The 17,566-nt window shown below is 43.9% G+C and overlaps 1 protein-coding gene across 2 annotated transcripts in view; it reads left to right on the forward strand.

Moving 5' to 3' along the window:
- Positions 1-16,598, forward strand: part of LOC147210514 (ATP-binding cassette sub-family C member 4-like) — a 36,329-nt gene extending 19,731 nt beyond the window's left edge. For both annotated transcript variants that reach the window (XM_086111813.1, XM_086111822.1), the window contains 23 exons: positions 79-180; positions 1,349-1,438; positions 2,077-2,268; positions 2,787-2,881; positions 2,970-3,056; positions 5,396-5,492; positions 6,419-6,637; positions 6,760-6,897; positions 7,713-7,750; positions 7,832-7,947; positions 8,046-8,192; positions 8,373-8,452; positions 9,657-9,807; positions 9,893-10,012; positions 10,104-10,214; positions 11,258-11,358; positions 11,439-11,630; positions 11,701-11,856; positions 12,344-12,433; positions 12,522-12,694; positions 13,632-13,737; positions 13,846-13,980; positions 14,062-16,598. In XM_086111813.1, coding sequence (XP_085967939.1) covers positions 79-180; positions 1,349-1,438; positions 2,077-2,268; positions 2,787-2,881; positions 2,970-3,056; positions 5,396-5,492; positions 6,419-6,637; positions 6,760-6,897; positions 7,713-7,750; positions 7,832-7,947; positions 8,046-8,192; positions 8,373-8,452; positions 9,657-9,807; positions 9,893-10,012; positions 10,104-10,214; positions 11,258-11,358; positions 11,439-11,630; positions 11,701-11,856; positions 12,344-12,433; positions 12,522-12,694; positions 13,632-13,737; positions 13,846-13,980; positions 14,062-14,097 — 2,772 coding nt within the window. In that variant the 3' untranslated portion in view covers positions 14,098-16,598. The remainder of the gene's footprint in view (positions 1-78; positions 181-1,348; positions 1,439-2,076; positions 2,269-2,786; positions 2,882-2,969; positions 3,057-5,395; positions 5,493-6,418; positions 6,638-6,759; positions 6,898-7,712; positions 7,751-7,831; positions 7,948-8,045; positions 8,193-8,372; positions 8,453-9,656; positions 9,808-9,892; positions 10,013-10,103; positions 10,215-11,257; positions 11,359-11,438; positions 11,631-11,700; positions 11,857-12,343; positions 12,434-12,521; positions 12,695-13,631; positions 13,738-13,845; positions 13,981-14,061) is intronic.
- Positions 16,599-17,566: the final 968 nt, after the last annotated feature.

Here is a 17,566-nt window from a genome sequence, read left to right on the forward strand (position 1 = left end):
ACATATGCTGACAAACTTGTTATTTTAGCGCGCGCAAAGGGAAATTTCTGCTCATTCTTGTTCATGCAACCCCGCTAGAATTTTCTCCTGCTGGATGAAATGAACAGAAGAAAGATGACGCTGGAGGAAAAGAACCCAAACACCATCGAGGTGACGAGGTTGACGTGCTACTGGGATAAGGTGACCATTCGACTCTGTGGACAGTGCGCCCTCTTGATGGCCGAACCCCCAACAATTTGAAATTCATGAATATTACTCTGGACAAATAAATACACGAGTGCGCTCAAATCTAGAAGTTGAACTGCCATCATGCGTGAAGGCATTTTACCAGGAGACTTCAAATCCTTGAGTTTTCAAGGATGAGCTCCACAATGCCTTTTCCCAGCCTTTTTAGTGATGCCAAACACAACAGGGGGTACCAGTGAGAAAAGAGGACCTTCCTCAAAACATCCAGGCATGGCCGAATCAAATAAAATGTCCAAAAATTGACAACCGCAATTTTTGCCTCAATGGACATTGCGCCTCTCCTTCTGATGTGCGTGGCTTGACCACTCGGGGGCAGTAAGACTCCTCGGCTTCTCAGTAAGCTACTGTGATATTATTCGAGGCGCAGCGATTAATCGACAACTAATCATTAATCGAGTTAATCGATCTTTTTTCAAATATATACACGTATCAACACTTGTCCTGTCCTGTTCGCAACTTTCATTTTGCTTTAAATTTTTGTAGCCACCGGCAAGCATGTCCCGCGTTTGACCACTCCTCTTGGCATGAATTGATTCCGTTCATTCAAAACCTTTTTGATTTCCTGAACAGGACCTTGAAAACATGCAACACAAATGTTCTAGAGGGTTGAGGTTCGGGCTTTGGAAAGGCCACTACAGAAAGACAACTTGCCCAATTTGTATGTTCCAATCTGCAATTCTCCGTTTTAGATGTTGACTGAATTCCTTGGGCCTTCCTGTTGGCATAAATAAGAGTGTTGTTACTCATTCTTGAGTTTATCAAGGGCATTCTCATAACATAGGCACCGATAGCCCCCCCCCCCCCTTCAGACCTAATCATTCTGTACAAGAGGTGTAAGTGAAAACTGCAGATTCACGTCACATGATACTGTAACTCCAAGACCCGCATCGAATCACAAATCAGCCAAGCGCTTTAGTCATTTCCATGCATTCTTTTGAGCCTGTGTGGTAGAGAAAAAAAAACAATTGAATTCAAAGTTGTGCTCACAATTGTTGTTTAAAAAAAAAAAGAATAATTGAAGATGTACAGTACGTTATACTCGTCCCACCCATGATGAATGCAGGCACATTTTTAAATCACGGCTGTGTCTTTTTCTTTTCAGCTTCTGGATTCACCGTCTCTGCAGAACATCTCTCTCACAGTGGAGTCACATCAACTGGTGGCTGTAATCGGACCCGTGGGGGCCGGGAAGGTGAGATGACAGCAGAGCTTCTTCAGTCAACCTCAAAGTGTGCTACTCTGGCTCCCTCTAGTGGGGCTGTTGTATATTGCGACGTTGTTCGCGATCGATGCATGAAAACAAATTCCATCTCACAACAAAACGCGGAGCATTTCAGGACAAACCAGTGTGGAGTTTGCATGTTCTCCACAGACCTGCGTGGGTTTTCTCCGGGTACTCCCACATTCCAAAAACATGCATGGAAGGCTGATTGAACACCCAAAATTGTCCCTTGATGTTATACCGGAGACAAATTCCTTGTGTGTTCTACATACTTGGCCAATAAAGATGATTCTGATTCTGATTCTGATTCTGATGTGAGCGTGAGGGCGGATGGTTGTTTGTCTCTGCGTGCCCTGCGATTGGCTGGCAAGCGGTTCAGGGTGTCCCCCCGCCTACTGCCCGAAGACGGCTGGGATAGGCTCCAGCACCCCCGCGCGACCCTTGTGAGGCTAAAGCAAATCGGAAAATGGATGGATTGATCGAAGTACCATTATGGTGGCGCTTAAATTGCCATGTATTTTTTGAGGTGGCATTTGTTGTTAAAAGTTTGAGTGAACCCAGCGGCTCCGTCTTCATTCATCACCTGTAACGACCCCCCTTTCCGCCAGTCGTCCCTGCTGAGCGCCATCCTGGGCGAGCTGTCTCACGACGCCGGAACGATGGCGGTCAGAGGTCAACTCAACTACGTATCGCAGCAGCCCTGGGTGTTCCCAGGGACCATCCGCAGTAACATCTTGTTTGGGAGAGGGCTGGATCCCCAAAAGTATCAGCGTGTACTGAAGGCCTGCGCTCTAAAAAAGGTGGGTTGGTATTGGAAATGGACTGGGATGATTTAATTTTTTTTTTAATTTAAACTATGACTGCTGTCAGGTCAGACAGACAATTTTACCACATGTGACAAAAAGTGATTATTTTGGAAATTGCAAATTCCCCCTTTCATTGTAAAAGCAGCATAACGAGTGTCTTGACCCCTTTTTTTTTTTTTTTTTACTGCTAAAGTTAATTCAGTTCGGTTTGGTTCCATTTTAAAAGGCTTGAATGGAATTAAATAAACCCGACCTCATCTGTAATTAGAGCCGTCAACAAACTTCATTGGTGTAAAAAAAAAAAAAAATTGGAGGTAATTTACCGTCACGCCTAAATTCTTTAATTGTCAAACATTTTGTTTGTGAACAATCAATCTAATATTTGTGTCAATAAGGACTAGCTTGGGGGCGGGGTTATCCCATTTGAATAAGTTTTGTTTACCTTTGTTTGTTTGAAACGTCACATCGTCTTACGCTGCAGCTTGTGTTGTGTTGATTGTGTTGGAGTGCAGGACCTGGAGCTCCTCCCCAATGGAGACCTGACCCTCATCGGGGACAAGGGAGGCACCCTCAGCGGGGGGCAGAAAGCTCGCATCAACCTCGCCAGGTGGGAAAATGTTGCCTTCGTGCGTTTGCTTTCTGAAAAATGCTGGGCGAGAATGATCGTGTGTGTGTGTGTGTAAATGCATTCTCAGAGCGGTCTACGAGGAAGCGGATATCTACCTTTTAGATGATCCTCTGAGTGCTGTGGATGTCGAAGTGGGGAAGTATCTCTTTGAAGCGTGAGTTGTCAGTCGCTGCGTCAGTGTACATTTTGTGTCACGCCAGAATCTGAGGACAATTTAAGGAAATCCGGGATCTTGCGAAGGTGCAAAAGGGTTACTGCAATCGAGCGGCTGGCTACTGTGTAGGCCAGGGGTGTCAAACTCATTTCACATGGTGGGCCGCATACGGCCTCGGTAGATGTCAAGTGGGGCGGACCATTAAAATGATAACATACTTTGCTATAAATAACCAAAACATTATGTCTTTCCTTTGTTTTGGTATAAAGAAGCACAAGAACATTAGGAAAATGTTGAAATTTAATGAACGTATCTTATACAAAATGATACGTTCATTAAATTTCAACATTACATTTCACCTAACATGCACCTTACATTTCCTTCGACAAATGTGCAATTTACTTTTATCATTCACATATTTGCATTGCAACTGATCCCACTGATTGTACAAACTTTAACAAGTAATGCGTCTTGAAAAATATAGTAATGCACTTTAAGATTAAACGAGATTGATAAAGAAAGTAAGTTTTAAACCATGTACACGTGCATATAAAATCTAAGTGCCTACACCTTACAAACTAAGGAGAGTGCTGTTAAATGTGTAAATGTGAGAGTGCTATTGATAGCGTCTGCTGTCATGGGTCTGTCTCAGTGACGGACTGAGGCTGCTGTTCTCTTCTTCTCTGATCAAAACAATGTCCCCTAGCGGATACTCAATGAATTGCACCTTATTAAAATATTCATTGTGTCTTTTATAATAATAATAATAATGCATTTTATTTATAAGCGCCTTTCAAGAAACCCAAGGACACTTTACAATAACAAAAACAATAAAACACAATACGGGTTGAGCAGCGGCAGCCAAACGCGCCAGCGTTCACTCAACCCGGAAGTCAGAAAGAAACCACAAGGGAGGGAGAGGGGGAGAAAAAAAAACCACGCTCGAACTATCCTCATTTTGAGAATAGTTTGAGTTAGGCAAAAAAACCTCCTGCACAAGCATATGACAGTTACAACAGGTCACAAGACATAAACAACCATAACAATAGTTTACAGATGATTCACTAAGTGTGTAAAGTTAGTTTTCAGTGGTAAAACTGAAATAAGTAAGGTACGGTAATTGCTTTCTCCCTTTATTACTAATCTGTTACTAATTTATTAATCTATATTAGTAATGGTATTTTCGATCAGTTTTTTTTTTGTTGCAGATTTGACAAAAAAAAAACCCTTTAAAAATACAGATTTAACAACAAAAAAATATGTTAAATTGTAAAGTTCCGTAACATTTAAATGTCATTCATCATCTATATTAATCACAGGCTCTTGAGGCAAAGAAAATATCTTGGCACACTGAATTTCGTCTGTCTTTAATAACTTAACTTAATAAACCATATTGTGACAAATCATGAAATTAAAAAAAGCTGTCCTTTTTCTATCCGCATCGCACGACAAAAAATTGCATGATAGGGTTGAAACAATCATCATACCACATCACGAATTTTTATGCATTTCTTTTTCACTTTTAAATTATCCTGCGGGCCTGATTGAACCTCCTTACGGGGCGGTTCCGGCCCGCGGGCTGTATATTTGACACAGATGGTGTAGGCCGTTCTTTTCTCTCCTTAACCCTTTCATGCACCCTATAACCTGCTACCCTGCTCAGATGTCCACTGTAGTAACCGCTGTCCTTGAAAAGCTTCATTTGAATGTGTCTTTCAAAGACCTTTGTTGCTCCTGTTCAAATGTTTTTATTCATGATGATGTCCTAATTTTAAGCAGATTTAAAAAAAAAAACTCATTTACATTAAAACTCTCTTTTCCAAGTCTGAACTGGCCAAGAGGCAACCAGAGACGTAGTTACCACAAAATTCATGACTAAGGTCTTGTCCAGGGAAACCAAGACAAACAAAGTTTTGGTACAACGATGAGATTTTTTTCAGCTACAATTGATGGAGAAACCTTGCAGAGGACCAAACTTGCACAGCAACACTTGCAGATAGCACGATGTGTGATCCAAGTTAACACTGTTAACTGTTAAATTTTCCTCGACACTAAAACCAAACAACAGTCGTACACAATCTGCACATTCTACACAATGTCGATACAAAAGCACAACCTTTTATTAGGACAAAATAATTCATCAACAAATCTGTGCCAAACTTAGAAACGGCCACTTTGTCCAATAGCATTTGTTCAGTGTTCCTTTACAATTGGACTTGAAATCTCTCCGAGTAATGCCCTTTTGTAAGTTATTCCATGAAGAGGGAGGAGCATGTTTGAATGTCGTCTTATCCAGCTCTGTCCTCGTCCCAAAGTGTGACTGTTTTTTGATCAATTAGGTGCATCTGCGGCCTGCTGAAGAACAAGTGTCGGATCCTGGTTACTCACCAACTTCAGAATCTGTGCTCGGTCGATCGGATTGTGGTGGTCAAGGAGGTTGGTGCCGCAAATTTGACCCTCACGAGTCGGGATGCAAAATGAATGCTGAATTTCCATGGAAAGTTGAGCTGGTGATTTTGGAGCAGTATCGTCGTCAAGCAAAAGTAAAGACATTACGGGTTCCAATTTCGTTGAGGGCGGCATAACTGCAGTGGAGCGCAATCGCCTGCGTATTCTCATTTTTGTGCAAGCGCAATGCTTGCGGGGGGGGGGGGGGGGGGGGTACTACTGTACCTGCTCATACTTTCTGTTGCCCCAGCATGGCCAGAGCGGTAAAAATGCTCAAGTCACACATGGACTGCTGAAATTAAACGAAATCTTGATTTAATTAAAATATATTGCACTTAGTAGTTAAATCAAAATAATGCTTAATTTTTTTTTAACTTTTTAAAATATTATATGCAAACATATTGTACCTCAAAGTTAAATTCAAATTGACTGTATGTTGAAAATGTACGGTATTACTTGAAAAGAAAAAAAAAGTACTGTATGGGATAAAAATAACATTTAAGACCGCTAGTTTAAACATTTATTCTGTGCTTAAACTAAGTCAAATAAAAATGTGTACTTAAACAGTGATGCAATGAATTCAAATGTACTGAAAACAAAATAGGGCGTAGCCCCGCTCTTCGCGGGGCGAAAGAACTGGGCCGACCTGCACGCAGACATCCGCTGAAAAGAATTGGGAAAAGACAAAAAAAATAGATGTTTTGAAACCCCCCCCAAAACGCTGATAAACATTCAATGTGCGTTTTCCACGATAAATGGGGGAGAGGGGTGGATAAAACAAAAAACATAACATTCATTTTTTAAAGGAAAGGGGGGTGCCGAACGCAAAGTTTGCAGTGGTCCGCTGTTTATCAGTCTGCTGCGAGTTTTTGTTTGCTCCTGACCGTTTTTGCTTATTTGTGACTTCCTTCAAGGGTCGCGTCGTGGCCCAGGGAACCTACAGGGAGTTGCAGAGCTCTGGCCTTGATGTGGGCTTCCTGCTACAAAGTCAAGAGGAGCAGGACCATCCCTATCTGGCAGCCAACTGCGACAAGGAGTCCATCTGTAGCAAGAGGACCAATCACTCCAACAGCTCAGTCTACTCGCACGGCACCCTCCTGCCGCCAGAGTGCAACGGCCCTGACCTGCTTCCCGTAAGCAGCAGAATTTGCTCATTTTACAACCTCTGCATCGTCGCCTATTTGCAGATTTTTTTTTCTATTTTTTTGAGACGTCTTGTTTACTTTGCAAATCTGGAATTCAACTTGTTTTACAGGTTGAGAGTGCGCACGCTGCTGAGGAGGAGTCTCGTGCCGAAGGAAATGTCAGCAGGGACATTTATGTCAAGTATTTTACCGCCCACTTGCACCCTCTGACCTTATTGGCCATTCTGCTGCTCAGTGTCACCGCTGAGGTCAGTTACAACTTCCTTGTTTTCTGAAGATGTTCATTCCATTTTTGGAGGGAGGGAGGGAGGGGGACAGACAAAGAGAGATCACAGCATTTTTCTCTTATTGCGTAACATACCTTTTCCGTTTAGTTCACCGGTGTCAAACTCTAGGCCCGGGGGCCAGATCTGGCTCGCCACATCATTTTATGCGGCCCGCAAAAGCAGATCAAGCATGTCAACTTCCATGATGCTTTCTAAAATGTCGACCAAAATTTTTATTTCTCATATGTCATAAATAAAAGAGATATTGTCAGCATGTTCTTGTTACCAAAGCCCTTCTGAGAGTACCTTAAACAAGAGTTGAATCAACTGTTATTCTTGACTTCTTTATGTGGTTTCAGCCATAAGGACCCTCCAAGGGAAACGGTAACTAAAATGTGACCCGCGACAAAATTGAGTTTGACACCCGTGGTTCAGACTAACGCAAATACATCTTAGCCCGACTATAACCTAAAATTATCATGATGAACAACTTATTGAAAATTGGATTTCAAACATGTCTATTTCGGCATGGGAGACATTTGCCCTTTTTGTGTTTTTTTAATGTTATGAATGTATTTTTTTTTTTAATCATTATTGATCAAATTATTTGAAAATGACCCATATAGTTTGTTTGTTTTTTGGAAATACATTTGGGGAAAAAAATTGTTGAAATAAATAAAACTATGTGGGCAGTTGTAGTGCCAGGTGCACGTCCAGAATTCACAACGGATTGTGACATCCACAGTTTGCCTAGCTAATGCTCCGAACACCTTGCGGGTCTTTGTGATTCTTGCCAGGTTGCGTATATTCTGCAGGATTGGTGGCTGGTGGTCTGGTGAGTCAGCGGCCTGTCGTCTCCACGCAATCACACAACTGCATCTAATATGATCCCTTGTGTTGATCTTGTTCCGGACAGGGCCAAAGATGAGCTCAACAACAACACCACCACGGCGGTGACGGTTGAGAAAAACGCCAACGAGACTGGCTCACTCCAAGACAGCAGTCTCCCATTTTATTTGGGTGTTTATTCTGGTTTGTCCCAAAATTCATATTTTCTCATTTTCTTCAGAAATTTTTCAGATATGAAATCATATCATGATCATGCTATGAGTAATTTCGGTGTCCTTCAGGTTTGACAGCAGCCGTCGTGATCTTGGGCTACGCCAGGAGCTTAGTGATCTTTCACGGGCTGGTGCGATCCACTCAGACGCTGCACAACCGCATGTTCAACGCCGTCCTGCGCACCCCAGTCCTCTTCTTTGACCTCAACCCCATAGGTGAAACCTCGACGCCTTGTCTGAATTGTCGGGAACGTCATCTTTCGAGGTGCATCGAATCACACGTAGCCTGTTGACAGCTCATGTCATTCCAGACGGGGGGGCGTCACTCGGGATGATTATGGCATTATTTCAGCTCTGAGCTGATCCAAAAGTTTGCCTGTTTCCCCCGCATGCTAGGAAGAATTCTCAACCGCTTTTCCAAAGATATCAACCAGATGGACTCCCTGTTACCACTCATCTTTGTGGACTTCTATCAAGTGAGGAGTCATCGGGGGTAGACCAGTGTTTCCCAACCTGTCTTGAGCCAAGGCATAGATTTGACATTTTAGAACGCTCACGGGACACCGCTGAACTCAAATTAAAAAAATAAAAATAAAACAAAATACAGTGGTACCTCGGCTTGTGAGTGTCCCAGTTAACGAGTTTTCGATATAATGGGCGTTCCTTGCCCAATTTTTTTTTTGCTCGGAGGCCAAAATGTGAATCATAAGTGAGATTCAGATTTGCCGCCACTTTTGTGAAATGAAGAAAAGGAAAGGCGTACTTTGCTCTGCAATTTCAGACATTTCAATGCACAAATACAAAATGGAAACACGCACAAGGAGCATGGCGCAGACATTTGTGGCTTGTGTTTCAAATTCACATGGGCCCACTCTTTGGGCCACGCCCCCTTCTGCAGGCACACAACACACTACTTTATTGTGCGTGTGTGTCTGTGTTGTGGCATAACCGCACTTTTCAAATCCAACTTATTTGTAAATTTTTCATTTTGTTATGCTTTTGTATTTCAATTTGACAGTAGAATGGACTCCTGCATACTCACAATTCCGCACCTGCAGATTGATTTTGGTGAATATTTTTAATTTGGTTCTGCGTCGAAAAACACTTATTTTTTGAAAATATAGGGGGGGTGTAAAAAAAGGGTTGCTTTTTTTCTGATGCATTCGTAATGGGCATCAAGTATACATTTTTTTGGACGCTGGCTGGCCCGGTCCACTGTAAAGTGCCATTTTTCTTTATTTCAAATACCGAATAAGAAATATTGGTTCAATTCCTACGTCAAGGTACAACTGTATGTTGAAATAACGACAACCCGTTTATATTATTCTATGATGTAAAACAACGTGTGCATCAGTTGCTCACAAATGTGAAATGTGTGCAAAGTGGGCCTGTCAAGTTGGCCGCAAAGCTATTATTCGCTTTTATGAAGGGCAACGCGGATACGCAAGTGGATCGTGCTTGCTGCCATCTAGTGGAAGGGCATTCAAGTTGTTCTGCCTGTCGCATCTGTCCGACATCAATAGATCGGCATCGAAGTCAAATGTTATCATTTTCAGACCCAGGATCATTTCCTGCGGCGCACCTGACAATCCGAGCGGCACAGTGGTTGGGAATCACTGGCTTAGGCTGAGCTCACGAATACTTTGGTAGCGGGTCGCTGAAGAAACTGGGCTGTCGCAGCTTTTTTTGCAGAACGTGGGCGTTTTGGCCGTGGCCGCCTCCATCATCCCTCTCCTCCTGGTCTCCGTCGCTCCGCTGCTGTTCCTCTTCCTGTACCTGCGCCGTTACTACCTCTGCACGTCACGCGACATCAAACGTCTGGAGTCCACGGGTACGTCAAGGCCTTCCAGCACTTTGGTAAACCGTGCCGCTTCACGCCACGACCGACCCGTGACGCTCGCCACCTTCCCTCGCAGCACGCAGTCCCGTCTTCTCCCATCTTTCGTCGTCCCTCCAGGGTCTGTGCACCATCCGAGCCTTCGGAGGACAGGAGAGACTAACCAAAGCCTTTGACTCGCACCAGGACCGACACTCAGGTTCCTCTCTCGCTCTCTCTCGTGTGCGCGTTTTCAAGCATGACACGCGCAGACTGTGTTTTAGATCAAGTGTTGTCGTTGTTGATCTCAGAGGCCTGGTTTCTCTTCCTGATGACCTCCCGCTGGTTTGCCCTCCGTCTGGACAGCATTTGCTCCGTCTTCATCACCGCAGCGACATTTGGGTGCATTTTACTGCGAGATGGTGAGAAGGTTAAAATATTCTCTTCTCTCGTCGGTGTCTCATACTGTGGTGCCTTGAGGTACGAGTGGTCCGACGTACCGGTTTTTCGAGATACGAGCTGTCGGTCCGGACCTTTTTTTTATGCTTTGAGTTGAGAGCAAAAATTACGAAGGCTGTGTAATGGCGGTGAATTCAACAACAACAAGCAGTTTGGCAAATATTCTTAAGTTCTTCAAGATGTTTAACGCTAATGATGGGAAAACGAAGCTTCATGAAGTACCTGCGATACTTTTTGACACCTCTAGCTGGTGCTCTTGGTTTGAATATAAAGGTTAGTGCAATGGAAATGTATTGAAATTCCACTGCATCTTTAAACCAAGAGTGCCCTCTAGAGGAGTCCAAAACTGACACAAGTGCTTCACGAAGCTTCACTTGTCCACCACTGTTTAACGCCACTCTAAGTAGAAGTGAATGCTTAAACTAAAGATAAAACCAAGAGAAGTACTACATTTTGTGGATTGAAAACAACTACTGTTTCTGTACTTGATGTTAGATTTCGGTCTCTGACACAAAGCTCTCGTGCAAGATTGTTTTATCCTCAGCTGGACGATCTGGACCTTTTCTAATCTACACGAATCAATTCAAAATGCTATTGACAAGCTAACAAATAATATCTATGCATTATAACCCTTACATAAATATATTTGACCATAAAGGGTGCATCAACACATGTAGACAGACAATCTGATATTCTTTATCCTGGAAAACAATTACGATAGCAGCTTACCGTGATAGTTACAGTCAATGTCAAACTCTTCTTGTTACATTGCTGCGTTTTAGCTTGCTCGTCGGTGGCCGACCAAAAAAAATAACTTTTCTTTCAGTAAAAGCAAAAAAAAAAACAATAAAATGGCAAAGTAAAAAATTGCCGGGTCAAGACATGTTCCTCCAGTTTTCCATCTCGGATGTGCTGTAAAAAACAAATAGTTCAAATTGTTTTATGTAATTGGTTTTTTTGTTGTTGTTGGGGGTTTTTTTGTTTTTATCTCTTTTTTTTGTGTCAGGTTTGGAGGCCGGCGAGGTGGGCCTCGTGCTGACGTACGCTGTGACCCTTATCGGAAACTTCCAGTGGACTGTGAGACAAAGTGCAGAGTTAGAGAACACGGTATATGCCGAGCGGCGTGCGAATACGTTGTTTTTCAGGTCGGTGGGAATTTTGAACATCAAAAATTTCCATGTCCTCAGATGACATCGGTGGAGAGGGTGGTGGAGTACACCGAGCTCAAAAGGGAAGCGCCCTGGGTAACCCCCACGCGGCCTCCTCGCGATTGGCCCAGCCGAGGGCAGGTTACCTTTGACCGGGTGCATTTGGCGTATCGCGCGGACAGCCCTCTCATCCTCAAGGACATCAATGCCGTCTTCCGCCCGAACGAGAAGGTGAGACAATTTTCCCATTGCGTCGACTCCGAGAGAGAAAAGTCACGCTTGTCGGCGTTGCGTTGGTCAGGTGGGCGTTGTGGGGCGGACGGGAGCCGGGAAAAGCTCTTTGGTGGCGGCTCTGTTTCGTCTGGCGGAGCCACAAGGGAACATCTACATCGATGGCATCTTGACCTCCGAGTTGGGCTTACACGACCTGCGACAGAAGATGTCGATCATACCTCAGGTAGCTGACGCGACGGGACGGGACGCCTGTCGAAGGCGTGAGACATTCGCAGTTTTTATTTATTTATTGTTTGCAATTTAAAAGCTGGCCTCCTTCAGTCAAAATAGACCTTTTCACCGTGACCTCACACATACATTGTCACAATCGCAACATCTTGAATTTACTGAGTCACTAACAGTAGTGGGGAGAGTCCCACAAAGTCTTCATGACTGTTGTGCCCCCCCCCACCCCCACCCCTGTAGTATTATGAGCTCAATGTTGTGCTTGAAAACTGGTACAGCATTTGCTAGCCCGATGTGTCAATGAAAAAAACCATGATAATGAAATGTGAGAAAATATGAGAGGTCCCACAAAAATATTGAGAATGAAATTGAGTGGCCACACAAGAGGAGTGGGAAACAAAAACAAAAGGGGGTGGAGGGGGGGAATTAAAAAAATAAGTGGCTGTTCGTCATTTTGTTGGGATCTTTGTACCCCTGTAAACCAGGACCCGCTGCTTTTTACGGATACTGTGAGGAAGAACCTGGACCCCTTTAACCAGCACACAGATGCTGACCTGTGGAAGGCTCTGGAGCAGGCAAATATCCGTCTCGCCCTCCGTAGACGCTGACTCTCCTTCTCGCACGCACGCACCTGATGTGACCCTGTTTCGGCATCGCTGACAGGTCCAGCTCAAGTGCATGGTGGAGGAACTGCCCACCAAGTTGGAGACGGTTCTCGCCGAGTGCGGCTCCAACTTCAGCGTCGGTCAGAGGCAGCTGGTGTGTCTGGCCAGAGCCATCCTGAGAAAGAACCGCATTCTCGTCATTGACGAGGCCACGGCCAATGTGGACCCCAGGTGCCGGAGACAAGCTAGTAGTGGTTACCCAAAGCGCATTATGAACGACAATTTGAAAATAAATACAGGGAGAAGGAGATTGTAAAAATATCACTGATTTCAGGATTGGTAATGAAGTTCGCTCTTACCTGATTATTAATAATGAGGTCGCGGAGCAAGTAGCCAATACTGTATTTAATTTCCACCTGGTGCTTCACATTCTGCACCCGCATAATATAATGATCGCATATTAAATCGCAATCGCAGAATTGTTGGCGGGGGGGGGGGGTATTTTTAGTTTTCAAAATCGCGCTTCTAATGACATCCTCCTGGCAAATGACACTGGAGACTACGTGCGTCTGGTTTTATTGGATTTAACTGCAGCATTCGACACAGTGGATCGCAGTATTGTGTTGACTCGTTTGCAGCACTTGGTGGGCATTGGCGGTAGCGCTCTTGAGTGGTTTTGGTCCTATTTAGCTGACAGAACGTTTTGTGTTCGCCTTGGCTGCCGTGAGTCACGTACTGCCTCACTGTAATGTGGTGTTCCACAGGGCTCAATTCTGGGGCCTCTGCTGTTCTCACTGCACCTGCTCCCATTGGGTTCCATCTTAAGGAAACATGGTATTTCCTTCAACCGCTATGCAGATGACTGATCTACGCCCCACTGAGCAAAAAAGACGCTTTCTCATTAAGGCCTGGATGGCACTAAATTTCTTGAATTTCAATGAAAAGAAGACAGAAGTGATGGTGTTTGGTCCCAGTGGCCCTTGTACATGCCATCCTGTAGACTTGGGCCCCCTGGCTCCTTATCTTAAGTCAACAGTCTCAAACTTGGATACAGCGATGGCTGTTTTAAATTGCACTATAAATACATTTGAGTTGAGTTGAGAAACTCATTCAACCCTGACATCTACCGATGAGTATCGTAATTATCGACGTTTGGCCCATGTTGCAGAACGGACGAGCTGATCCAACTAACGATCCGACGGGAGTTCCGAGACTGCACCGTGTTCACCATCGCTCATCGACTCAACACCATCATCGACAGCGATCGCATCTTGGTGAGCATTGCACTCCTCAGCCGAGACGCACCTCTTGCTAAACCAATCGGAGCGCCGTCCGCCCGGCAACTGATGCTTTCTGCCCCCCGTGGTCTCCCTGCTTTGCAGGTGCTCGATGAGGGCAGAATCCAAGAGTTGGATCACCCTTTTAATCTTCTTCAGAACAAAGATGGTGCTCTGTACAGGCTGGTCCAGCAGTTGGGCCCAGCGGACGCCGAAGCTTTGTTGGAGGCGGCGAAACAGGTTAGCGAGCGATACTCCGGCAGCCGTAGCACCCATTTTTTTTTTTCCTTCCACCCCCTAAAAGCTGCGTGTGGATCACAGGCAGGAAGCAAAGGCGACCTGACTGGCCAAAGCTGAGGGAACGGCGACCACTCGAAATTGCGGATGCAAGCGGCCGCGGCAGAAACACCGAGTGAGGTTTGTCGGGGTTTGAAGACATTCAAGTGATCTTTCAAACTCGGGAGGATTGATTTTGGAGAGGAGCCTCACTTTTATCACTTAGTTTATTCCAAAGTTTGAACCACTGCGTCCATGAGATGTTGGTTGAATATAAAAGAACTCTGTGTAGGTTAATGCAACAGGTGTTTCAAGGACAATTTACAGCCCGAAGAAAGTATTAATCATTAGCTCTTCAACATTGTCGCGTTTGATCAATGTTGGTTGAATGATTGAATCTGGAGTGCGAAAGACTTGGGAAGGACAAGCGGCTCACTGGTTTAACTTTGCAACCCTACGAAAAAATAATTGCCGTTCCCGTCTGCATTTTCCTTGACAATCGCAAACATTTAAGACGCTTTAGAGGCGTCCGTGCCTCGGATTCCCGAGAAATCCACCCCGAAATATCGCCATGCACCTTGGGAAGGACGCCCGTTGTGAATCTGCCAGAGTTTGAGAAAGATGTCAGGCAAACTGGCAGACAAGGAACCATTCTGGCTTCAATCTGAGATGCGGAGAAAACTGACTCGGAGCTCACCCGGCAAGTCCTCCAAACGTCCGCAAAGCAGAGAACAAACTTGGCCATCGGCGTTCTTGACGAGCACGCCAACCAGAGCGGATGGTCCGCCACAAGAAGAGCCGAGTACCACACACGCACACACCACAACTCGCGCCGGCGGGACCTCATCACCTTGCAACGACAATCACACTATGGGAACAAGAAGACTCAATTTCGAGACAATTTTGAGTGTTCCGTTAGCTTGCTACGCATGTTTTTGGAATGTGGGAGGAAATTGGAGTACCCGGAGAAAACCCACGCAGGCACGGGGAAAACATGCAAACTCCACACGGGAAGGCTACAGCCGGGAATCGAACCCTGCACCCGCGCACTGTGAGGCGGACGTGTTCACCAGTAACCGACTGTGCCAAATGATCTTAATACCTCGTTCGTGAAAGTTGAACCTCTTCGTATAAAGGTCAAGTGTGAAGTCATTTGAGAAACGAAATATTTTTATGTCAGAAGTCAATTTAAAAAGTACATGAAATAAAGCATGAAAAAATGATTTATATTTCGTAAATTTTAACAACGTAAGTGAGATCCTGACCATCGTCAAACTCGAAAGTGTGACGTCACTTTAAAACGGTAGCGGAGCTCGCTGTGGAAAATGCAAAGCCAGTCAGAATTCAATTCGAAAAAGCAAATGATTCGGTAAAAGCGACGGTTCAAGTTTATCTGAGGGGCATCCTAAGGGTTTCAAAAGTTGGGGGAAGATGGCAAGGTGGATGTTGAGCCATCCACGTACGAGCCAGATGCTCAGGATGCGGAAAATGTTGCGCTCGAACGGAGTGGAGACGGGACCCATCGGGATCGGAAGAATGCTAAGCCGTATCGGCTGCGGCCATTAGCCTCCCGTTCTTGTTTGCAATTCGATGTTTTTCCGTGTTGTAAATTGCGGAACCGGATCCGCTTGGTCCACGCATTCTCGCTTGCACCGAGAGCCCACGTCCCAAGCGGCTCGGTGTCCTAACATTGTCATGGCTAACGTAGTTCCGTTTGCGTCGTCGGCCACTGCGCATGTTTTATATCGGCAGCATTTTTCGTTGAAAACCATGACGGAGAATTCCATCCGGGCACTCGTATGGTTTGAATGTTTTTCGACCCAGGATTCCATCCGTCATATTTTCAATCGAATGTTTTCATAAACAACAGCCGACTGATTCATTGATTAGCTAGCACACCAGCATTTTCGTTGTTGATGGTGTTGCTCTGGGTCAAACTATAAACCCGAGGGTGGGTTGCGTTTAAAAAAAATTAAAAATCCCATGAAAGTATGCTCGAAATAGTTGTAGCCCAAAGTATGATTCGAAAGATGATTGGCCAAGTTGACTTCACACTTGACCTTTAAGAAGAATTCAAATGCGTTTTCTGCATCCATTCCCACGATTTACGCTTCCAATTTTCTTTCCTCAATATGTGCAAAGTTCTACAATTGTTAGCATGGGTTTGCCTTTGTTTTACGAATCCTGTTTTATCTAAACTAATCATTTCTGGTAAAGAAATACTGTAGATCGTCATCATAAATCCTTCTGTGAATCTGTCAGCGGACTTCATTTGCTCTTGTCATTGTACGCTGTTTTTGTTTTCTTGTCTTTTCAAATTCATTTTGGTGACGTGTTTTTTCGAAATCAAACATTTCTTGTTTTCACATCTTGCTTTTATTTTGTGATTTTTTTTTTAACTTGCTAAGTTATGCCTTTTGTCATTTTGCAGTTTTCATTCACCCCGACTTCTATGTTAGGATTTTATCTCGAGTGTCAGATTTTCGCTCGTTCTTGTTTCTGTTCACTATTTCTTTACCTCTGTAAAGCGCTGTGGACCTCAATTGTGCTCTACAAATAAACCTGTATCAAAATCATCAAAACACGTTTGCGTAAATTTGTCAACTGCATGACCCTTATTCTGATCAAATTGTAGGCAATTCATTTCGTGATTTTATTTTAAAATGTACATGATGTTTAATCTTTTTTTTTTTTTTAAACGAGCTATTCGGATTGATAACATGCACGACTCGCATTTCCTACAAAATTTTGAGCAGTAGTTTCGCTTTAGTTTCTGCCTCTCACACATTAAAAAACGAGAGAATGCAATATCGGGAGAAACAGCGTGTGAATGCTTCAAACCAGAAGGCGAACCGGAAGCCGTAAAATGCTTTCAAATGTTGAAAAGTCAAATGTGTGAATGGGTTGCGAAATGTGGAAGGTGTTGACTTGGTAATGTTGCCGAAATGTCCTGAAAGATTTTTTTTTAAATTAAGTTTGAGAAGGGAATTACAGAAAACATGAGTTTATTCAGGTTTGATACATTCATAGATTCCAAATTATTTTCAGCTCATTTTTTTAGTTCTCCCTTTTTTTTTTTTAATGGCAAAAAGACCAATAAAACCAATAAAACATGAAACTACACATATATATATCTATATATCTATATATATACTGTATATATATATATATATATATATTACATAGATATATAATTTAAAAAAAAACAAATTGTACTGCATATGAATTCTGAAAAAGCTGAACTGAAATGATGTGGAAGCAATTGTGCCAGAAGTGAATCGGCGGAGTAGTGAAACGTGTGAAATATCTCCCCATGTGGTCATTCATTTTTTAAATGTGGGAATAGTTCTGGAGATGTCATGAATCAGTTGAATTGTTGGAATGGTTTGAATTGGTCAAGAAATGTGCGAGCAGGAGGAAATCGAATATGCGTTCCGAGCGAACGACACGTTTGCTCCGATTTATTTCATCCACGCCGACATTCGCGACCAAGAGACGGCCAATACACACCTTTCGAAATGAACTGGATGCGTGCGCGTCAGTGTGCGAG

Source organism: Hippocampus guttulatus, chromosome 1 (assembly GCF_054856545.1).
Source record: "Hippocampus guttulatus isolate MCC_2025c chromosome 1, RoL_Hgut_1.0, whole genome shotgun sequence".
NCBI lineage: Eukaryota > Metazoa > Chordata > Actinopteri > Syngnathiformes > Syngnathidae > Hippocampus > Hippocampus guttulatus.